The 23,125-nt window shown below is 49.9% G+C and overlaps 1 protein-coding gene across 1 annotated transcript; it reads left to right on the top strand.

Moving 5' to 3' along the window:
* The first annotated feature begins 456 nt into the window (after window positions 1–456).
* PLP2 (proteolipid protein 2) lies at window positions 457–22,904 on the top strand. Its single transcript, XM_056867041.1, has 5 exons — window positions 457–546; window positions 18,795–18,950; window positions 19,452–19,547; window positions 21,133–21,226; window positions 22,885–22,904. Exons 1-5 carry the CDS (start codon window positions 457–459, stop codon window positions 22,902–22,904), a joined length of 456 nt encoding a protein of 151 aa, XP_056723019.1.
* The last annotated feature ends 221 nt before the right edge of the window (window positions 22,905–23,125 follow it).

Here is a 23,125-nt window from a genome sequence, read left to right as displayed (position 1 = left end):
TTGGTCACATTATGAGAAGACAAGAATCTCTGGAAAAGACAGTTAAGCTAGGAAAAGTTGAGGGCAGCAGGAAAAGAGGAAGACCCAACAAGGGATGGATGGACTCAATAAAGGAAGCCACAGCCTTCAATTTGCAGGATCTGAGCCAGGCTGTCAAAGATAGGACATTTTGGAGGACTTTCATTCATAGGGTCGCCATGAGTCGGAAGCGACTTGACGGCACTTAACACACACACACACATGTTCTTAGTAGGGTTACTCGCTGGAGATCTCCCGCCCTTACAACTGGCAAGCCTATTCCGCAGCCGCCCCGAGGGCTCCGCCCTGCCCGCCGGCCGGCCGGCCTTAAAAGGGCCGGGCCCGTTCCTGCGCAGGCCCTGCCCAGCCCAGCCCAGCCCAGCCCAGCCCGGGGGCAGCTGCAGCAGCGCCGCGCTCGACGGGGCCAGATCCGGCGCCATGGAGTCGTCGGGCGGTGGCAAAGGCTGCATGCAGCAGCTGGCCGGCTTCATCCGCACCCACAAGGGGATCCTGCTCACCACCGAGATAGTAAGGGACGGGCGGGGGGGGGCATTGCCTTGATCCGTGTTTAGGGGGATGGGGGTGCTTGATCCGTGTTTGGGGTGGGTGGGGGTGCTGGCCTTGATCCGTGTTTGGGGTGGGTGGGGGTGCTTGCCTTGATCCGTGTTTGGGGTGGGTGGGGGTGCTGGCCTTGATCCGTGTTTGGGGGGGTGGGGGTGCTGGCCTTGATCCGTGTTTGGGGTGGGTGGGGGTGCTGGCCTTGATCCGTGTTTGGGGTGGGTGGGGGTGCTTGCCTTGATCCGTGTTTGGGGTGGGTGGGGGTGCTGGCCTTGATCCGTGTTTGGGGGGGTGGGGGTGCTGGCCTTGATCCGTGTTTGGGGTGGGTGGGGGTGCTGGCCTTGATCCGTGTTTGGGGTGGGTGGGGGTGCTTGCCTTGATCCGTGTTTGGGGTGGGTGGGGGTGCTGGCCTTGATCCGTGTTTGGGGGGGTGGGGGTGCTGGCCTTGATCCGTGTTTGGGGTAGGGGTGCTTGCCTTGATCCGTGTTTGGGGTGGGGGTGCTGGCCTTGATCCGTGTTTGGGGTGGGGGTGCTGGCCTTGATCCGTGTTTGGGGTGGGGGTGCCGGCCTTGATCCGTGTTTGGGGTGGGGGGCGCTGGCCTTGATCCGCGTTTGGGGTGGGTGGGGGTGCTGCCCTTGATCCTTGTTTGGGGTGGGTGGGGGGCGCTTGCCTTGATCCGTGTTTAGGGCCGGTGGGGGGCGCTGGCCTTGATCCGTGTTTAGGGGATGGGGTGCTTGATCCGTGTTTGGGGTGGGTGGGGGTGCTGGCCTTGATCCGTGTTTGGGGTGGGTGGGGGTGCTGGCCTTGATCCGTGTTTAGGGGGTAGGGCGCTTGATCCCTGTTGGGGGGTTGCTGCCCTTGATTCGTGGGGGGGTGCTTGCCTTGATCCGTGTTTAGGGGTGCTTGCCTTGATCCGTGTTGGGGGGGGTTCAGCCGTCGCTGAGCAAAACAAAACCTGCAAAACCCAACTCTCCCTCCCGTCGGTTCGAACCGAGGTGGGAGGAAAAGGCGAGCAAATAGAGTTGGGAGGAAGGAGGGAAATAACTAGGGGTGGGGTGGGGTGGGGTGGGGTGGGGCGCTTCAGCTCCGCGATCGGGGGGGTGGGGGCCGAGCCTGGCTTTCATTCTCAAAGGGGGGGGCTTCCCCGAAAGGAAAGGGTCTTGGCTCCTTTTAACGCCCCCCCCCTCCGGAAAAAAGACCTCGAATGCCAAATGCCTAAAAAAAAAAAATGCCATTTATGCCTGGGAGGTTTCATATTTTCCCCATGCAAATTCTCAAAACTCTGCAGGGAGGGTGTTTTTGATTTGGGAGAATTTGGGTGGGGAAAACGGGCAGCAGTCCCAAAGCTTCCCATGCAGAAACGACCTTTTTTCCCCCCTTGCACCGGATTGAAGTTTAGCACGTGGCGACAAGGCGAGAGGGCGCTTGGAAACCGTCCGAGGAAACGCCCTGCGCGTCCCGGCGCGGGGAGGGTTAAAAGGGGAGGGGCCGGGAGGGAGACGGGCGCGTCTCCCGCCAAGCGCAGGATTCGAACTCGGAGCCGGACGCCGGGAAGATCGCGCAGGGGCGTGATTGAATGCGGATTGAAGAGCTGGGGTGGGGGGAGAGAAACTGGGAACTGGGAACCAACTTCAGCCACCGACTTCCTGGACGGTTTGGAAGAGAGATCCCTCCTTTTGCGTATCCAAAGGACAAAGTCTTAAGACGCTTGTTACAGAGTAACAAATGCACACCTGCGCGCTACTTTTTGGCTTTTCTTTCATCTTTTTGGGGGGAAGGCGCAACACGATTGCTGCTTCTTTGAACAAAAAGTATTATTTTTTCGAAATATAAGGGGACAGAAAAAAGAGAGGGGAAAGACGGGATTTAACATGTCATTTGTTACCTCTTTTGCCCAGAATTAACCTTTTACTTTTGCCTCGCCCGACATTAAAACCTGATATATTATAAAAAAACATATCCTGAGACCTGAAGTTTTAACATTGCTCCTAGACCAGTGGTTACCAACCTTTTTTTGACCAGGGACCACTAGGACTTTTTTGTTCAGTGCAGGGACCCCAAGGTGCAAAATAAAAATCCCGGGAATTTGAAAATAAACTTTAATCATAACTGTTAGTTAAACATTAAACTTAGAATTATATTTGAATATATATATTTTATAATAGAGAACTTTTAGTTGAAAATATTAATTTATTATGGGTTTATAACTTTGTTTCGCGGACCTGAATTTAGTTCTCGCAGACCCCTGGGGGTCCATGGACCCCTGGTTGGGAACCAGTGTTCTAGACTGTGGCTAGTTAGTTCAAACACCATATTTAAGCCTCCCGCCCGGACACTTAGATTCCCATTAGTTATCCTCCCCAGTCTCTCCATTCATTTGTGTACTTACGTCATGCATGTCGGTGTTGATCATCGTTCAATCCGTGCATACCAATTCTGACTTTTAAGCTAGGTTCATTTATCAACTCTGTTTATACACGGTTTAATCGTGCGTATCCGTCAAACGGGGGCTGCCATTTTTTGTTTGTGATCTTCCGCAAATGAATTTCTGAGAAAATTGCTTTGGTGTGGCTCAGGCTGGAGCATCGCTGCCCGGGGGAACGGTTAGTTGCGGCTCCGGGAGCACCTTCGAGAAAGATCACGATGGGTCGCAGTGTTAGCCTGTCGCTGGCAGTAGAAAAGAGCAAGAGTCCCGTAGCTCCTTAAAGACGTCACAAAATTTCTGGCAGGGTGCGAGCTTCTGTGAGCCACAGCTCTCTTCTTTCAGATGAAGAAGTGAGCTGTGGCTCACAGAAGCTCACACCCTGCCAGAAATGTTTAGTCTTTTCGGCGCTACTGGGGGTCGGACGGACGAAGGACGACAGGGGCAGGAAAGAGAAGAGAGGGGTGAATATTCAAGCCCCCAGAACCCGCCTCTCCGCAGAGACCCTCCAAAGGGAAGAGAGGGGGAAAGGCGTATTTTGGAGAGAATTTCATTACCGCTACGGGTCAGGCTTCATCTCTTGATGGGCAGCCGTGTTAGTCTGTCTGCAGCAGTAGAAAAGAGCAAGAGTCCGGCAGCACCTTCAAGACGAACAACGTTTCTGGCAGGGTACCGGCCACAGCGCAAGTATCTGAAGAAGGGAGCTGTGGCTCCTGAAAGCTTACACCCTGCCAGAAATGTTGTTAGTCTTTTCGGCACTACTGGACTCTCACTCGTTTCTACAGCTAGTTGATAGACTAACACGGCGACCCATCGTGATCTTTCGCCGTGGAAGGCACCCCGTCTAGCCGTGTAGAATGGAAATCCGTCACGACAGGGGCCGTGGCTTCGTTTCTGCCTTCTTCTGGGCATGTAGGGGTCACTGGGGATGTGCGTGGGGGTAGTTGTGAATTTCCTGCACTGTGCAGGGGGTTGGGCTAGATGACCCCGGTGGTCCCCCTTCCAACTCTATGATTCGTGACTTGTAGTAGTTGGCATTGATTGTTCACGATGGGTAGCCATGTTAGTCTGTCGCTAGCAGTAGCAAAGAGCAAGAGTCCCATAGCATCTAACTAACAGAATTTCTGGCAGGGTATGAGCTTCTTCAGGGTATCTGACGAAGGGAGCAGTGGCTCACGGAAGCTCACACCCTGCCGGAAATTATGTGAGTCTTTAAGGTGCTGCTGGACTCTTGCTCTTTTCTACTAAAGGTTTTGTGTGCAGTCCTGGAGGCCCCGCTTCAAAAAGGACGAGGACAGAATCGAGCGGGTGCAGAGGAGAGCGGCGAGGAGGATCTGGGGCCTGGAGACCGAGCCCCGCGAGGAGAGGCTGAGGGAGTTGGGAAAGTTCAGTCTGGAGAAGAGGAGGTTGAGGGGGGACATGATGGCTCTCTTTAGGTATCTGAAGGGCTGTCGCTTAGAGGAGGGCAGCCACCCCACAAAAGCCCCGGTGGTACAGCAGCTAGAGTTTCAGAGTAGGATCTGGGAGACCCAGGTTCAAATCACCACCGCCCCAGAAGCTGGCTGGGTGATCTTGGGTCATTCCCTATCACTTAACCTAACCTACTCTGGGGAGGGGCTGTGGCTCAGTGGTAGAGCATCTGCTTGGCATGCAGAAGGTCCCAGGTTCAATCCCCGGCATCTCCAGTTAAAGGGACCGGGCAAGTAGGTGATGGGAAAGACCTCTGCCTGAGACCCTGGAGAGCCGCTGCCGGTCTGAGTAGACAATACTGACTGTGGTGGACCCAGGGTCTGATTCAATATAAGGCAGCGTCATGAGTTCACGTGAGCTGTTCCTGTTGGCAGCAGAGGACAGGACTCGCAAGAATGGGTTTAAATTGCGGGCGGAAAGGTAGCGGCTGGATATTAGGGAAAGGTTTTTTACAGTAAGAGCTGTTCGACAGTGGAGTCGGCTACCTAGGGAGGCGGTGAGCTTCCCCTCACTGGCAGTCTTGAAGCAGAGGCTGGACAAGCACTCGTCAGGGATGCTCGAGGCTGATCCTGCCTCGAGCAGGGGGGTTGGACTAGATGGCCTCTATGGCCCCGTCCAACTCTAGGGTTCTGTTTACTGGAGACCAACGCAGCTATCCTCTGAAACTATCTGGGCAGGAAGAAAGTCAGTTTTAGTCACACGCAGGAAACCCAAAGAGGAGGCTTGCAAAATGAGCGCCTTTACTCCAAGCCCTAAATCTTACTCTTTCAGATGTCACGCCGTGCTTTCATTTAATCCCCCCACAAAGACCCATGTGCCTGATGCGCTGCCCGCCGCAACCTCTGGGTTCCCAAGCCGGTTTTGGAGAAGGAAGGAAAGCCATGCTCGAGCCACGATGATGCCATTTCCTCTGGCTGCCGCGTTCAGTCTTGAGACCTTCCCAGTTCTCTCTCTCCTCTCCCCCCCCCCGCCATGTTTTTGGGTGCGGCCAGACATGTGTGGCGCTGTTGGCAGCTCCTATGCGCGCGCACGAGAGTGACTCACCGGGGCTGGCCGGGCGTAGACAGGCAGGGCTCTGTGTGTGTCTGACTGAGCTAATGGGAGGGTGCCCCCTCCCTCTCAGTTGGTTCCGGAGGGTCCTGCCCCTGCTTGCTGGGGGGTGCATTAATGTAGACCCACTGTGCATGCAGGGATTTTGCAGTCACCCCAGGGGTGCATTCAACACCCAGGCCTTTGCATTGACATTTGCATGTGGGAACCAGGAGGGATTGCTGTTAACTGTTGTCCTTAGACACTGTTCCTGGGGTTGCCAAATCTTTTTTTTTTCCTGGCAGGGCTCCAAATACGGTAGGTTGAGCGTTCTGGTTTTTTTTTTAACTGCTTTTGAGAGTCCTCCAGAACACCCACTTAGGCATGAGAGGTTTTGCCTTGGATTTGCCGCTCTCGAGATGCACATTTTCCCCACCCAAATTCTCCAAACTCAAAAATAAGCCCGCATGCAGAGTTTTGAGAATTCGGATGGGGAAAATATGCGCCTAGAGAGTGGAAAAACCTCCCATGAATAAATGGCTCCCGTTTCTGAAGAAGAGGAGTTGGGTTTTTATATGCCAACTTTCTCTACCAGTTAAGGGAGACTCAAACCGGCTGACGATCACCTTCCCTTCCCCTCCCCACAACAGACACTCTGGGAGGCAGGTGGGGCTGAGAGATCTGTGACTAGCCCAAGGTCGCCCAGCTGGCGTCGTGTGTAGGAGCGGGGAAAACCGACCCGGTTCACCAGATTAGCCTCCACCGCTCGTGTGGAGGAGTGGGGAATCGAACCCTGTTCTCCAGATCAGAGTCCACCGCTCGTAACCACTACACCACACCTGCATAAAGCTTGAGGGTTGGTTGGCTTCATAACACGTCCTACACGGTGCCTGTGCTTGGATTTTCCTTGGATCCCCGTGGCCATCTGCAACTAGCAACCACCACCTGTTGGGTTTTTGCTTTTCCTGCAGCCGCTGAAGAACAAAGAGTCCTGCCAGAACGAAACTTGCTCCCTCTTGTTCGCTCGCACCAGGAGCAGAATTTAGCTGCCAGCACATGTTTTTCATGGAAGCGTTGAGTCGTGCAACTTGTGAAATGATGCCGCTTCCAGGCATGTGCAAAACAAATCTTCACATCCAGGTAGACGTTCTACTTCCAGCTAGGCGTGCTAGTTACACCCAAGTTTGGATTTTTGAAAAACGTTATAAAACCGGTCTGTTGTGGCTCTTGGAAATTAGGGTATTGCCATTTGTAATTAATTGTAGTTTCGTGCTTGCAGGTTATATAGTGTGCCGGGTTTTGCGCTGCTTGATCCTACGGGGTCGCCATAAGTCACCTTTGACTTGCTGACTCTTTCCACCACCACCCGCTATTGGCTCCAAACCTTTTCAATGGCGCACGGTCCGTTTTTTAAATAATTGTGACGTTGCTTGTCATCTGTCTCTGATAGAGCTGAGAAACCTCCATGGTCCCCTGGCCATGGGTTCTGAGCTGGGGGTCGCTCCAGCATTTCACAATATTGCGGGAGGGGGGAAGTCTGTTGTGAATTTTGACGTACGAGTGTTTATATGCGTAACAGAGGGTGTCTTCAGGCCGTTCTTGTAGCTGTACACATTCAGGCAAGATGCTGCCTATGCTTTATAAGGAGGGCATGAATGTAGAATCATAGGGTTGGAAGGGACCACCGGGGTCATCTAGTCCAACCCCCTGCACAAGGCAGGAAATGCACAACTGCCTCCCACCCCCTAGTGACCCCTACTCCATGCCCAAAAGATGGCCAAACAAAATTCCTCCGGGATCCCTGGCCAATCTGGTCTGGAGGGAAATTGCTTCCTGACCCCAAAGTGGCAATCGGCATTTCTCTGGGCATGTTAAGAGCGGACCAAGAAAGCCAAGCGCTGGCTCAACCCTGCCCTCCCTCTCTTTTTTTGTTAATCAAAATTTTATTTTCACATCTATAAAATACAAACAAAACATACAATACAGAACACCACAACACGCACAACCCAATATACCAAAACATTCTTTGCAAGGGTGAACTTAAAACATACGATTTCATTGTAAATTCTATCTTATAACAGTCTCTCCTCAAATAACACGAAAATCCTTTACAAACTAACAGCTGATAAGGATCCTGAGATAACCCAAAACGTGGCAAAATTTCTGACGATAGCAATCAACCAATGGGAATCTAGTCGAAAGTAGAATCACAACATTAAGGACTGATTTTCATTAATTTTATTTTACTTTAATTTTATCCTTTTATATACTGCAAATTGTACTATGCCAATAAAGCTATTTGAAATATACCAGTCTAGTATAATGCTATTACTAACTGCCTTTGATGATAACACTCAAATCATGTTATCTATGCTTTACATTTGTCCTATTATCCATCAATAATTACTACCAACGTACATATTTTCAGACAGGATTATTTATAAACAGGAGAATGGAGAATATCCATTTATAAACATGCATCTTTTCACTCCCTGTGTGTTGTCTGCATGTACTTTTTATTGGTCTGTACCACACGCTCTTGAAAATACAAGCATGGTACATTGCAATGTGTATAGGTAATTTGCAATGTACCGCTTGTGAACAGGAGGTGAATGTAATTCTTCGCGCAACGCATAGTTAAACTGTGGGACTCCCTGCCCCAGGGTGTGGCGATGGCTGCCAACTTGGAAGGCTTTAAGAGGGGAGTGGACATGTTTATGGAGGAGAGGGCTATTCATGGCTACTGGTAAAAATGGATACTAGCCAGGGTGGTGTAGTGGTTAAAAGCGGTGGTTGGGAGCGGTGGGGTCTGATCTGGAGAACCAGCTTTGATTCCCCACTCCTCTACATGAGCTCCTCTACATGAGTGGTGGAGGCTAATCCGCTGAACTGGATTTGTTTCCCCGCTCCTGCACGCGAAGCCAGCTGGGTGACCTTGGGCAAGTCACAGCTCTCTCAGCCCCACCTCCCTCACAGGGTGCCTGTTGTGAGGCGGGGAAGGGAAGGTGATTGTAAGGCGGTTTGAGTCTCCCTTAAATGGGAGAGAAAGTCGGCATATAAAAACCAACTCTTCTTCTAGTCATGATGCATGCCTACTCTCTCCAGTATCAGAGGAGCATGCCTATTTTATTAGGTGCTGTGGGACACAGGCAGGCAGGATAATGCTGCTGCAGCTGTCTTATTTGTGGGCTTCCTAGAAGCACCTGGTTGGCCACTGCTGGAACAGACTGCTGGACTTGATGGGCCTGGGTCTGATCCAGCAGGGCTTTTCTTATGATCTTATGGAGGACGGGGCTATCCATGGCTACTAGTCATGATGCATACCTAATCTCTCCAGGATCAGAGGAGCATGCCTGTTCGGTGCTGTGGAACACAGGCAGGATAATGCTGCAGTCGTCTTGCTTGTGGGCTTCCTAGAGGCCCATGGTTGGCCACTGTGTGAACGGACTGCTGGACTTGATGGGCCTTGGTCTGATCCAGCAGGGCTTTTCTTATGGAGGACGGGGCTATCCATGGCTACTAATCCAAATGGATCCTAGTCATGATGCATCCCTATTCTCTCCAGTATTAGAGGAGCATGCCTATTACATTAGGTGCAGTGGAACACAGAGAGGCATGATGGTGCTGCTGCAGCCGTCTTGTTTGGGGGCTTCCTAGAGGCCCCTGGTTGGCCCCTGTGCGAACAGACGGCTGGACTTGATGGGCCTGGGTCTGATCCAGCAGGGCCTTTTCTTACGTTCTTATGTACTGAGTGTCTGTTGCAGGGTTGTCCTGAGATTTCATGCAGACGTGACTGATTTATGTCCAAGGCGGTGCGCAGGCATGCGTTCTGGATATTCCACCCCGCCCCAGCCCTGGGAAGAGGCATTTGCTTCCTCTTTGCCCGGACAAGAGATGACTGGAACAGCCCGTCCTTGTTTCAATTATAGGCGCAGCTGCTCTTCTGCCCTCGTTGCCAGGGGAGTCGGCTTCGCTCTCCCTAAAATCCCTCCGCTTGCATTAATTATTAACCAAAACCTCTTCCAATCCAGCTGCGACTCGGAGTTCTGTCTCTCTCTTTTTTTTTTAATTACATTTTTATTATTTCAAACATCACAGCACCACCGCACAAACCCCACGCACACATCGTGGATAGGCCCATCCCGTACACTTCCTATTCATACGTGTGGCACCTTACCTAAAACATCTCTAAAACAAGATCTGCCTTTGCATCCCTGGGAGCAAAAGTACTACATTCTACTGCGTGGCGTAGTGGTTAAGAGCGGTGGTTTGGAGCTGTGGAGTCTGATCTGGGGAACGGGGTTTGATTCCCCGCTCCTTCACGTGAGCGGCGGAGGCGAATCTGGTGAACCGGGTTGGTTTCCCCACTCCTGCGCATGAAGCCAGCTGGGTGACCTTGGGCTAGTCACACTCTCCCAGCCCCACCTAGCTCACTGGCTGTCTGTTGTGGGGAGGGGAAGGGAAGGCGATCGTCAGCCGGTTTGAGTCTTCATTAAGTGGTAGAGAAAGCTACCATATAAAAACCAACTCCTCCTCTTCCTCTTCTCTTCTTCTTCCCCCTCATAATTTTTTTTCCATGCAACGCTTCATTTTTACTACTTTGAATTATGTCAGCTACCGTATCAACTGCTATAAAGCCTGGGAAATAATTAATTGTAAATATATAATATTCTTCCCCCCATAAAAAAAATATCCATTTAACGCTTCATTTTTTAATACTTTGAATTATGTCAGCTACTATATCAACTGCTGTAAAGCCTAGCAAATAATTAATTGTGCATGTATAATATTCTTCAATTAAAAAACATATCGCTGCTTTCCACTATTAATGAACTACAGTTAATAAGCGACTTAATATTCTAGTATACTAACAAGAGCTTCCCTTCTATAGGCTCATTTCACACCCGGGTTCTTCCTCTTAACCCAGCTTTCTTGGGAAAGGCGCACGTTCTTGCAAACAAGAACGAGTCCCGCCCCGTACGACTACACACATTGGAGTTGCGGAGCAGCCGGCGGCCCCTTTAAGGCTGTAGGGTTGGGTGTGTGATATCAGTGCGGGAATGATAGATTATTTTTTTTATTGGGCTGCGAACAGCAGGTCCCAACAAGCACCCATGAGGAGGGTGAAGAGGATAAGAGAAGGTATTCTGCGTGCCTTCTTGGACCGCACCCTATCGCTCTGAAGACTCTGGTGCTCTAAATTATAAAGGCCAGCGTGGTGTAGTGGTTAAGAGTGGTGGTTTGGAGCGGTGGACTCTGATCTGGAGAACCGGGCTTGATTCCCCACTCCTCCGCATGAGCGGCGGAGGCTAATCTGGTGAACGGGATTTGTTTCCCCACCCCTACACATGAAGCCAGCTGGGTGACCTTGGGCTAGTCACAGCTCTCTTAGAGCTCTCTCAGCCCCACCTACCTCCCAGGGCGTCTGTTGTGGGGAGGGGAAGGGAAGGTGGATTGTCAGCCGGTTTGATTCTCCCTTAAGTGGTAGAGAAAGTCGGGATATAAAGACCATCTCTTCTTCTTCATTCCCTGTCTTTATTTTTTTGATCGCACCCTTTTGTTATCGGCTTCCCCCCCTTCAAATGCAAGGGTTTTCCACTGCAGGTTGAGGAGGGCTGATAAGCATCTGGGCTTTCCTTAGTTAGTACGCTACTCCTTTCAAGATTTCCTTAGAAACGTAGAGCTGGAAGGGACCACCAGGGTCATCTAGTCCAACCCCCTGCACAATGCAGGACATTCACAACTACCTCCCCCCCCCAGTGACCAGAAGATGGCCAAGGTGCCCTCCGTCTCATGATCTGCCTAAGGTCAAGGAGTCAGCATTGCTGACAGATGGCCATCTAGCCTCTGCTTCAAAACCTCCAGGGAAGGAGAGCTCACCACCTCCCGAGGAAGCCTGTTCCACCGAGGAACCGCTCTGACTGTCAGGAAGTTCTTCCTAAATGTCTGGACAGAAACTCTTTTGATTTAATTTCGACCCGTTGGTTCTGCTCCGACCTTCTGGGGCAACAGAAAACAGTTCAGCACCATTCACTTGAAGGACTTGAAGATGGTTGTCATCTCCCCTCTCAGTCTTCTCTTCAGGCTAAACATCCCCAGCTCCTTCAACCTTTCCTGTTAGGACTTGGTCTCCAGACCCCTCACCATCTTTGTTGCCCTCCTCTGGACACGTTCCAGCTTGTCTACATCCTTCTCAAGCGGTGGTACCCGAAACGGAACGCAGTACTCTAGGTCGGAGAGCATCTTACCTCCTCTTCCTTGGAGATATGAGGAGGGAGGTCTTCCATTTGGCTCTGCCTTTTCCAAATACATCTTGTTACAATAAAATCATCCTTCTATTAATTGTAAATAACATTTTTAGACTCCCCCCCTCCACCCTCCTCCATCCGGTATTAAAGATAGTTACTCCCTTTTCTATTACAGTTTCTAATCCAACCTCTTATATTTTTAGATTACTATATTTTAACCTTACTTACTTTCATTACTTTCATTTATACACTATTTATTGTTATAGTAATCCTAATAAACTTTCATCTAATTTAAAAAATAAAAATTCCATTATAGTATAATTAGCTTCAGCTGCTGGATTAAATCAATGTATACCCTTTACATTCCCCTGTATTTATTTCACTTTCACAATATAATGTCCATGCCTCCCGTTCTCCCACAAACTCCTCATTCTCTTTTTGATTTATCAACGCAGTAAGTTTAGTCATTTCAGCCAATTCTAACATTTTTTTAAAAAAAATAAAACATAAGTTTCACAGAAATTCTTGTAAAATAAGTGTGTAGGTGGATGACGTAGATGTACTGATAAGAGGACATGATTCATCATGGAAAGGAATGTGGGTGCCGCAATGTATTGCTTTTACAATAACGATAAATATTCCAAATATACAGCATCACAGTCGTAAGTTAATTATTTTAAAAACCTTCCTCTCGATTAGGGTTGCCAACCTCCCAGGTGGCACCTGGAGATCTCCCGCTGTTACAGTTGATCTCCACACAACCAAGATCCATTACTCTGCAGAACATGGGCTGCTTTGGACTCTGTGGCATTATACATGGCTGAGGTCCCTCCCCTTCCTAAACCCCGCATGCTCCAAACTCCACCCCCCAAAATCTCAGGTATTTCCCAACCCAGACCTGGCAACCCGGCTCTCGATCCTAAAAACAAGCAAAATACTTATTCCAGTATTCACTACATTAATTCAATTTCTGAGCCAGATATGCTGGAGGGACGCATTTGTGCAGTGTATTTGGTGTAGTGGTTAAGAGCGGTGGTGTAGTTCTTAAGAGGGTTGGTTTGGAACGGCGAAGTCTGATCTGGAGAACCGAGTTTGATTCCCCACTCCTCCACGTGAGCGGCGGATGCTAATCTGGTGAACTGGATTTGTTTCCCCACTCCTACACATGAAGCCGGCTGGGTGACCTTGGGCTACTCACAGCTCTCTCAGCCCCACCTACCTCACAGGGTGTCTGCTGTGGAGAGGGGAAGGGAAGGTGATTGTAAGCCGGTGTGAATCTCTCTTAAGTGGTAGAGAAAGTCGGCATATAAAAACCAAATCTTCTCTTCCTCCTCCTTCTTCCCAATTTTGAAACTTTAACCAACCCGAGTAATCGTTCATGATAGGAATCATTCCAATGTCTGGCCCAGGCTATTTTTGCCGCAGTTAAGCTTCAATATAAACAGGCTAGTATTAGTTTGATTGGTTTGAGCAACAGTTCGCTAAACTAAAGCGATCAAATCTCGCTTCAGAAAGTACTTCGCGGCTTCATTGTTAGTTTCTACCTGTGCAAGGTGCATTAGATTACACCAAAGTTTGGAGGACAGTGTAAGAGTTACTCCCCTTTTATTTGAAACAAGAATGCCAGCATGTATGTATTACCTAGTGGCTAGAGAGCCAGGGTATCCCGATCTTGTCAGATCTCAGAAACTAAGCAGGGTTGGCCCTGGTTAGTATTTGGATGGGAGGACCACCAAGGAAGTCCAGGGTTGCTCCGCAGAGGCAGGCAACGGCAGACCACCATTGAACATCTCATGCCTTGACAACCCTACGGGGTCGCCTTAAGTCGTCTGCAACTTGACGGCCCTTTCCACCACAGAGAGCATATTCCTCTTCTCCCCGCCCCTTAAGATCAAGCTGAGATGTTGGGTAGCAGAAGATCTAGGATAGAATCCCCCAGTTCTAGGATTCTTCTTCTGTAGAACCGAACTCTGTTCTTCAAAGTAGATGGAAAAATACAAACAGCTGTGTTGTCCCATGAGAAAAATGCCTTTACTTAGGACCAACTAAAAATCGGAGATGAGTAAGTCAGCTTTCCAGTTTCACATTTAAAAAAACCCAGAGTATTTAACTGGTAATGAGGTAGACAGGAAGCTTGGCTTCTGAAGCCGCAGCCGACTTTCGGCAACTAACGCCAAGAGACATTCAGAGGTGGTTTCCATTGCCTGCTTCTACGTAGCAACCTAGGACTTCCTTGGTGGTCCCCCATCCAAATACTAACCAGGGCTGACCCTGCTTAGCATCCCGGATCTGACGAGGTCAGGCTAGCGTGGGCTATCCAGGTCAAGGAAAGAGATGACCAGAGGTGGTTTGCCATTGCCTGCCTCTGCGTCGCAACCCTGGACTTCCTTGGTGGTCTCCCATCCAAATACTAACCAGGGCTGACCCTGCTTAGCATCCCAGATCTGATGAGATCAGGCTAGCCTGGGTGTACAGTCTCCGAAATAACAAAAGTCAACTAATGTGTGGCTTTTTTTTTTAATGAAGGATTGCAATCATAGCATTTTTTTTGCATTGATTTATGGATGGCCTGCGGCAGGGTTGCCAACTTCTTGCTGACCCGGGTTGCTGTGCCTCGAAGAGCTGCGGAACGTGCGAGCGTATTATTGTGTGATCAGCCCCCTTGCCAGCCCCCCGGGGGTGGGGGAATACCCTAGCTGATTTCTAACCTGATTTCTACAAGCTGCTATAAAGAAAGGGCTAGGCCATTCCCCCCCACAACCATCTGAGAGAGTTCAGGATACAAATAGTAATGCTAAGTTTAGTTACTTAACTGCTGTTCCGGCTCTTTAAAAATGTCTCTCCGGCCTGTCTTCAAACCCACAAATACTCCCTGTGGGGGACATTTACCCCTTAACAGCTCTGTATTTATTTTGGAGAACAGGACAGCTAACAGAACAGTACCCCGCCTGTTTTGCTTTGCTCTTGTTATAAATATGCTCAGCCTTTGCATAGAAAACGCGGGCGGGCCATTTAACTTGCAGAGAAATTTCCCAGGGGGGCACTGCCCTAGTGGCCGGGAGCAAGTGTAACTGAGCTCCAAGCGCAACGGCCCCCAACCTTTTTTCAGCCTGAAGGCACCTTTGGGACTGTGATCCAGTGGGGTGGACTTACTGATCCAGTGGGGAGGAGCCAGCCAGAAAATGGTTGCCACAGCCTACTTTCACAGTGAAGATCTTTGTGCTATGGTGGCAGGTGGCACCTATGCAACATTTTTAAAAATCTGCACAACGAATCCAGTCTCCGATGGCCAATAAGAACATAAGAAACGCCATGCTGGGTCAGGCCAAAGCCCATCCAGTCCAACAGTCTGTTCACACAGGGGCCAACCAGGTGCCTCTAGGAAGCCCACAAACAAGATGACTGCAGCAGCACCATCCTGCTTGCGTTCCACGGCACCCAATATAATGGGCATGCTCCTCTGACACTGTCGAGAATAGGTATGCATCATGACTAGTATCCATTTTTACAAGTAGCCATGGATAGTCCCATCATCCATAAGACGTCTTAAGGCCCTGCTGGATCTGACCAGGGCCCATCAAGTCCAGCAGTCTGTACCCACAGGGGACAACCAGATGCCTCTTGAAAGCGCACAAGCAAGACGACTGCAGCAGCATTATCATGCCTGTCTTCCACAGCACCTAATATAATAGGCATGCTCCTCTGATCCTGGAGAGAATAAGCATGAACATCAGCAAAGCCCAGCTGGATCAGACCAATATAATGGGCAGGCTCATAAGAACATAAGGAAAGCCCTGCTGGATCAGATCAAGGCCCATCAAATCCAGCAGTCTGTACCCACAGGGGCCAACCAGGTGCCTCCAGGAAGCCCACAAGCAAGACAACTGCAGTAGCATTATCCTGCCTGTCTTCCACAGCACCTAATATAATAGGCATGCTCCTCTGATCCTGGAGAGAATAAGCATGAACATCAGAAAAGCCCTGCTGGATCAGACCAAGGCCCATCAAGTCCAGCAGTCTGTTCACACAGTGGCCAACCAGGTGCCTCCAGGAAGCCCACAAGCAAGACGACTGCAGCAGCATTATCCTGCCTGCGTTCCATGGCACCTAATATAATAGGCATGCTCCTCTGAGACTGGAGAGAATAGATATGCATCATGTAAAGGTAAAGGTCCCCTGTGCAAGCACCGGGTCATTCCTGACCCATGGGGTGACATCACATCCCGACGCTGAGTCAGAATTCCAAAGGTGCTCAAAATGTTTGGGGACCCCTGCCTTAAGCACGGGGCAACCCCAGCTTTTGCCCCTGTCAATCCGTTTGCTATCTTTCCCTGCCTCTCTAGATTCCTTCCCGTCTTGCTTTTTTTGCTCTGCTCTTCTGCAGCGGGCTTTCCTCCCCTCCCTTTCCTTCCGCCTGCTAAAGGGCGCCTGTCCCTTTAACTCTTTAATTCCACACCCGAGAATCTTTGGCAGCAAGCTCCTAGTTTATTTAACGGTTGCCCAGCAATGGCTGCTCTCATGCTCCCGTGTGCTGCCGCCCCTCCTCGGCTCCACACATTGGCTATTTGTCCCAACACTTGGTATTTTTAGCTGCCAGATGTTGTCGTCAGGACGTTCTCACAGCTGCCAGTCTGTTTCCTGGGAAGCAGCTTGGAAAACGCATCGGTCCCTCTTCTCCACCAGTTTCCTTGGAGGGGAAGGGGTTATGGGATGGCCTCCCTGGCCAGGTTAGGAAGGCTCCCCTCTCCTAGCTTTCCACAAACCATGCAAAGCGGAATTATTCAAGAGGGCTTTTTGCCAGGGTAAAATAGAAGAAGAAAAAGAGTTGGTTTTTATATGCCGACTTTCTCTACCACTTAAGGGAGACTCAAACCGGCTTACAATCACCCAGCGGGCTTCGTGCAGAGGACTGGGGAAACCAACCCAGTTCACCAGATGAGCCTCCGCCGCTCATGTGGAGGAGTGGGGAATCAAACCCCGGTTCTCCAGATCAGAGTCCACCGCTCCAAACCACCGCTCTTAACCACTACACCACAATGGCTCTGGTAAAACATCTCCATTATGAGGACAGGGAGCGGCTTCTTTACCTTTGGAGAGTGCTGTCCAGAACTAGCTGACCCAGAGGGGCTAACTTGATGTAAGGCAGTTTTAGAAGCGAGCGGCTTATTTCCGGGACGTGCACCAGGACTGGGTTCAAATGCTGCTTTGTTGCTTAGAACCGATTTGTAGGCGCTCTCTGCCCCATGCTCTGAAGCCGTACAGTTGCTTGCGAAGGAAGATTTTGCTCTAGTTTTGCATCTGGACTGCAGTAGGGATTGGGGGGGGGGATATTCTAACAACATCTAATCCCTTTCCATGTTTTCCCCTTCTTTGCCGCAGTCAGGCCAGGTTTGGGAAAGACTGACGTTAAAATGTCTTTGCATGCAAAGTGAGCAGGAAGGTGTGCATTTTTAAGGTCACACGGACAGACACTGGTGCCATTTTTCCCTTTCTCAGCCCACTGGCTGCCATTTCTCTCCCGGTCCCCACCCGCCACTGGGGGGCTTTGGATAGGGTTGCCAACCTCCAGGTAGTAGCTGGGGATCTCCTGCTATTACAACTTATCTCCTGCCGACAGAGATCAGTTCCCCTGGAGAAAATGGCCACTTTGGCCATTGGACTCTATGGCATTGAAGTCCCTCCTCTCCCCAAACTCCACCTTCCTCAAAAATCTCCAGGTATTTCCCAACCTGGAGCTGGCAGCCCAAGCTTTGGAGGGTTTTAAAAATCAAAATCAGAAATTGCTAGATCTCTGTAGTGTTATAACACTCTCTTGCTGTGATCTGCTAGTTCCTCTGAATTCCCTGCTTTCGTTCTGTTGCATCAACGGAAACAGCTAGAGGCTTACACCACTTCCACATGAGTAATTTGCCCTATGCTTGGTACTGTTGGGAAGTGGATTTCCCCCCCCCTTCCCTATAACACCATAGTACAGTTTTGTCCCGAGTTTTCCCCTGGCTTTTCTCCGATCTTTCACAATCCAGCTTTACTATGAAGTTTTCAAAAAGATTGCGGCAAATCCTAGATGGCTGCCATGTAGGCAAAAAAGTTTGGGTGTATCAGTCCCATCTACACAGCAGTTGTTTTCCCTGACCCTGCGGCAGCCCTCCCCTCTCTTCACCAAGAGTCTTTGTTTAAAAAAATCAGCAATTGACTGTTATCACAATCTGTATATAAGATTTCTCTGAATTCTTAGCTTTCGCAGTAAAAAATGAAGTCTCTATCCCCTTTTGTTGCAGAGGTGTGCCTTTCTGCTTATATCTCCGCAACAAAAAAGGGGCGTAATGCCATGGAGTCCACCCTCCAAAGCAGCCATTTTCTCTGGGGGAACTGATCTCTAGTGTGGAGATAAGTTGTAATTCTGAGAGATCGCCAGGCCCCACCTGGAGGATGGCACCCCTAGTTTGTGCCCACAGGTATATAATGTAAATTAGTGGTTCCCAAAGTGGGCAGTACCTTCCCCTAGGGGTTGGTGGGATTACCTATGGGGGCACTAAGAAGCAAGAGGGCAGCAGGGGGGCGCTAGAGGCAGCCCCCTTCAACTGTGTTGTTCACTAATTTCCAATAGATCAAGCTGTGGCACCAGGCTGGCAAATTTGGTGGAAACGATCAGAATTCCCCCCCCAGACTTCGACCACTGGATCAAGCTCATCAGCTTCGTTGAATAAATTTCAACTCAAAAGTTTTAATTCGATTTTTGGAAAGAGATGCAATTAATTGTTGCTGTTTTGAAATTTTATTGTTCTTATCTTCTTTAGTGAGTCACGCGAACCCCTATTTTGAATAATGCTTTTTATAGGATGGGGGGGGCTGGGGTTGGGTTTGTGGAACCGAGGGGGTGGTGGCCCCAAAACTTTGGGAACCACTGATCTAAATGATAGTGATATGGACAACTGGAAGGAGTAAGTGCATATATCCAGGGGTTCACCTTTACGCCTCATTTTGGATTTTTACCGCATGTCTGTCCTCTTGTGATTGACGGCGAGTTCTGTTTCCCCCTTTCTCCCAGGCTCTGTGTATACTCATCTTGATCTGCTACGGGGCCTCGGTGACGCTCGGCTACGTCTCCCTGGCCATCTTCGAGCTGATTTACACCACCGTCATATTTATCCTCTTCGCTTTCGAATTTCATCTCCAGATCACATTTATCCACTGGGGATGGACGGTAAGACTCTTTGTTCTGTACCGATTCTGGAGGGGGTTTATGGATGTCTGGAGAAGAGGTTGATGGGGGACATGATTGCTCTCTTTAAGGGCCGTCACTTCAAGGAGGGCAAATCTCGCCACTGACGATGTAGACTTGGGATCCCTGTCACTTAATAAAAAAGGCATTATGTCAGACACAGAGGCATTAGATTTATATGTTAAAAGGGGAGAGATATAACGTGATCGGAGTTCCTCATAAAAGCGGTATTCTAAGAGGGCACGAGCTAATGAATCAATGGAGCCGGAAGAGCAAGGACATGTCCTTTCTGGGTATGGTATAGTCATAATTCTGCCTTGCATAACCATAGAGGGGTTAGCATTCAGTTTAGCTAAACAGAAGGCTCTAGAAAGATAAGTTGTTCTCAAATAACAAATATAAGCAGGCAAATATTCAGGTTTTGGCGATGCACAAGTGGGTTTGCTTTTTCTAATTGATTGCTTTTGTTGTCCTTGTCTTTAGGATTTCCTCAGGGCTCTCATTGGGTCCGTGGCCTTCCTCATCACCTCTCTCATCGTCGTCATAGGACACCGCGACGGGGCAGGCGTTGCTGCTGGGGTAAAAGCCACCGGGGATTCCTGGAGGGTGGGAAAGGGACAGTGGGATGTTGATTTTGGCAGCCAGCTTGAATGCGGAGAAACGGCAGTAGGTTGGCTGAGGGGTGCTCTGCGTCGGACCTGAGCGAACTGGGGGATGCAGCAGAGCCGATAATTTATTGTTTTGACTTGTATACCGCTTTCTGGGTTCAATCCCCGGCTCAATCCCCGGCATCTCCAGTTAAAAGGACCAGGCAGTAGAAGACCCAACAAGAGATGGATTGACTCAATAAAGGAAGCCACAGCCTTCAATTTGCAAGATCTGAGCAAGGCTGTCAAAGAGAGGACATTTTGGAGGACTTTCATTCATAGGGTCGCCATGAGTCGGAAGCGACTTGACGGCACTTAACACACACATACCGCTTTCTATCCTGGCCAAGGCAACCTTTGGGGCCGCTGTGTCGGCCTCTTGGTTGAAGCAAAAAATGTCAACAGGAGGGTTAAATCGGTTGGACTTTGGGCACAATCCAGACACCAATACCCTGACGCCAAATCGAAATTCAGTTTGGCTGCTGTATCTAGGAAAGGCTGGTGTTAACGTGGCAGAAGGCCAGATAAATTTATCTGCTTATTTATTTACTCCATTTATTGTCCACTTTTCTCGTTGAGACCTGAGGCGGATTACAGAGTTATATAAAGACCAGTCTAATTCATACAATAAACATGCCATACACTGGATTTCACAGTTAAGAGAGCAATGAAATAAAAGACAGTATTATAGATCCAATAAACAAGGCAGTATGAAGGGGAGGGAGAGAAGGAAACTGCCGAACAATTTCATGGGTAATTAAACTTCGATTGTCGCTACTTTTAGAGAATGCAACCTGACCACTCTAGAACAAATAGGTACATTTTTTGCCAAGCAACCCCTTTCCTACTAGGATTATTTATTTTTATTTATTTACAAAATGTGTATCCTGTCTTTTTGCCCTTTCAAGGGCGACCAAGATGCCTAACATTTAAAAGATACATGATAAAATCACACTTTAAGGCCATTAAAATTGGGGGGAAACCCCTCCCAAGCATACATCAGTGATAGAGCATGCTGAAGGTCCCAGGTTCAATCCCCGGCATCTCCAGTTAAAGGGACTAGGTGAGTAGGTGATGTGAAAGACCTCTGCCTGAGACCCTGGAGAGCCACTGCCAGCCACATGAACACATGAAGCTGCCTTACACTGAATCAGACCCTGGGTCCATCAAAGTCAGTATTGTCTTCTCAGACTGGCAGCGGCTCTCCAGGGTCCCTTTGACTGGAGATGCCGGGGGTTGAACCTGGAACCTTCTGCACGCCAAGCAGAGGGTCTACAAACTGAGCCACAGCCCCTCCTATCTGCACAGCCAGTCAGAAACCCTACTGGGCAAAAGCCCCGCCTAGCCCTACCCACTTTCTAAAAAGCACATGGCGGTGGTTAGGGAAGGTGTCGGTGGGTACCACATTGGAGACCCCTGGCATAGGGCTTTGATCACCCCGTAAGAGTTTGCTTGCAACGTATAATAAAAAAGTTGACAGGTATTCAAGCTGTTTTTTTCCCATTCCTTTCCAACAGGTGTTTGGGTTGCTGGTGGGAATTGTCATGGCCTACGACGCCTACACCATTGTACCGCAGCTGAGAAAGCAGCATTCAGCAGTCCCCAACCCTGGTAAGTTTTCACCGTGGAAGGAGACGGAGAGTCTTCGTGCATGGCTGTTCGCCAACCCTAGTTGGTTCAGTCTCACCATGTGACTTCGGGGTGGGTGGAGGTTCTCTTTATGCGCGCCTGCGCTTGGCTCGCTCTTTCCTGTGATCCGCCATTCCCCAGCTGCTTCATTGGCTGAGCTGCTGTGATGTCACGAGAGTCCCGTCTGGGAGGGAAGGGTCTCGGTTGCCAATAGAATGGTGACAAATGGCAACCCTTCCGGGAGATTCGGGAAGGGTCGGGTTTGGCTGCGGAAAAGCTTGTGAGAGGCATAAAGGCTGGGAGGAGCTGTCTGTTGTGGTCCAATACTGGTGGATCTTCTGTACAAGCAAGGAAGCTCAGTGGGAGAAAGGGGATTACGAGAGGAAAAGGGAGCTCAAAATCAGCGTGGGCATATGGACAGGAAGCTGGCTTATACCTGATCAGACCACCGGGCCATCAAGGACAGTATTGTCTACTCAGACCGGCGGCAGCTCTCCAGGGTCTCAGGCTGAGGTCTTTCACATCACCTACTTGCCTAGTCCCTTTAACTGGAGATGCCAGAGATTGAACCTGGGACCTTCTGCATGCCAAGCAGAGGCTCTACCACTGAGCCACGGCCCCTCTCCGTGGCTCTCAGGCAGGGGTCTTTCACATCACCTACTTGCCTAGTCCCTTTAACTGGAGATGCCAGGGATTGAACCTGGGACCTTCTGCATGCCAAGCAGAGGCTCTACCACTGAGCCTCGACCCCTCTCCATGGCTCTCAGGCAGGGGTCTTTCACATCACCTACTTGCCTAGTCCCTTCAACTGGAGATGCCAGGGATTGAACCTGGGACTTTCTGCATGCCAAGAAGAGGCTCTACCACTGAGCTATGGCCCCTCCCGGGCTGGAGGAAGACCCAAAGCAGGATGGGTGGTAGAGTAGTGGAGATGAAGGAAAGAGACTGGGGAGAGGGGTGCTTGGAGTCTCCTGTACCTGGGTACAGAATGGGCTGTATGTTGGCAGGAAGGACCTTTTGGAGGCTGGGCGGTTATATGCTCCAAAGAGGCACAAGGGATGTGGGGAAGTCTGCATTTCACATACTAACCAGCTTAGGCCTTGACTCTCAGGTTTCTTTGTGACTTGACAGCACAAATAAATGCATCTTACTTATGGCGACCCCACAGGGTTTTTCAGCGTATGGTGCAGTGGTTGTGGTTTGGAGCGGTGGACTCTGATCTGGAGAACCGGGTTTGATTCCCCACTCCTCCACATGAGCGGCGGAGGCTAATCTGGGGAACTGGATTTGTTTCCCCACTCCTACACATGAAGCTAGCTGTCTGACCTTGGGCAAGTCACAGCTGTTAGAGCTCTCTCAGCCCCACCCACCTCACAGGGTGTCTGTTGTGGGGAAGGGAAGGTGATTGTAAGCCGGTTTGAGTCTTCCTTAAGCAGTAGAGAAAGTCGGCATATAAAAACCAACTTCTTCTTCCTGGTGGTCTCCCATCCAAATACTAACCAGGGCCAACCCTGTTTAGCTTTCAAGATCTAACGAAATCAGGCTAGCCTGGGTTACATCGTAGTGTGTTAAAATGTCTGGGAGGGAGCTGGAATAGCCTTACTCAACGTTTCCTTTTGGTGTGTCTGTGCTCCTTGCAGAACCGTCCGGAGGGATCTGAAGCCGTCTACACCAACGAAACTCCACGCTGGACCCTTCTCCTCTCACCTGCCGCAGCTTCCAAAGGGAGGCTGCCCCCCGTGTCTAAATTCTGAGCATCCCCGTCTCTGTCCAGAGACCCGTTGATCCTTGAAAAAGAGAATTTAATCCACCTCTTCGTCTCCCCTATCTTTGGTCTCCAGCTGCAGTTTCTCCTTTCCAACTCTGTCCTAGCTGGGGGAA

The sequence above is a fragment of the Euleptes europaea genome, chromosome 1 (genome assembly GCF_029931775.1).
Source record: "Euleptes europaea isolate rEulEur1 chromosome 1, rEulEur1.hap1, whole genome shotgun sequence".
Classification (NCBI taxonomy): Eukaryota; Metazoa; Chordata; class Lepidosauria; order Squamata; family Sphaerodactylidae; genus Euleptes; species Euleptes europaea.
The sequence above is the reverse complement of the archived record's forward strand: the minus strand, read 5'-3'. Positions and strand labels throughout refer to the sequence as shown.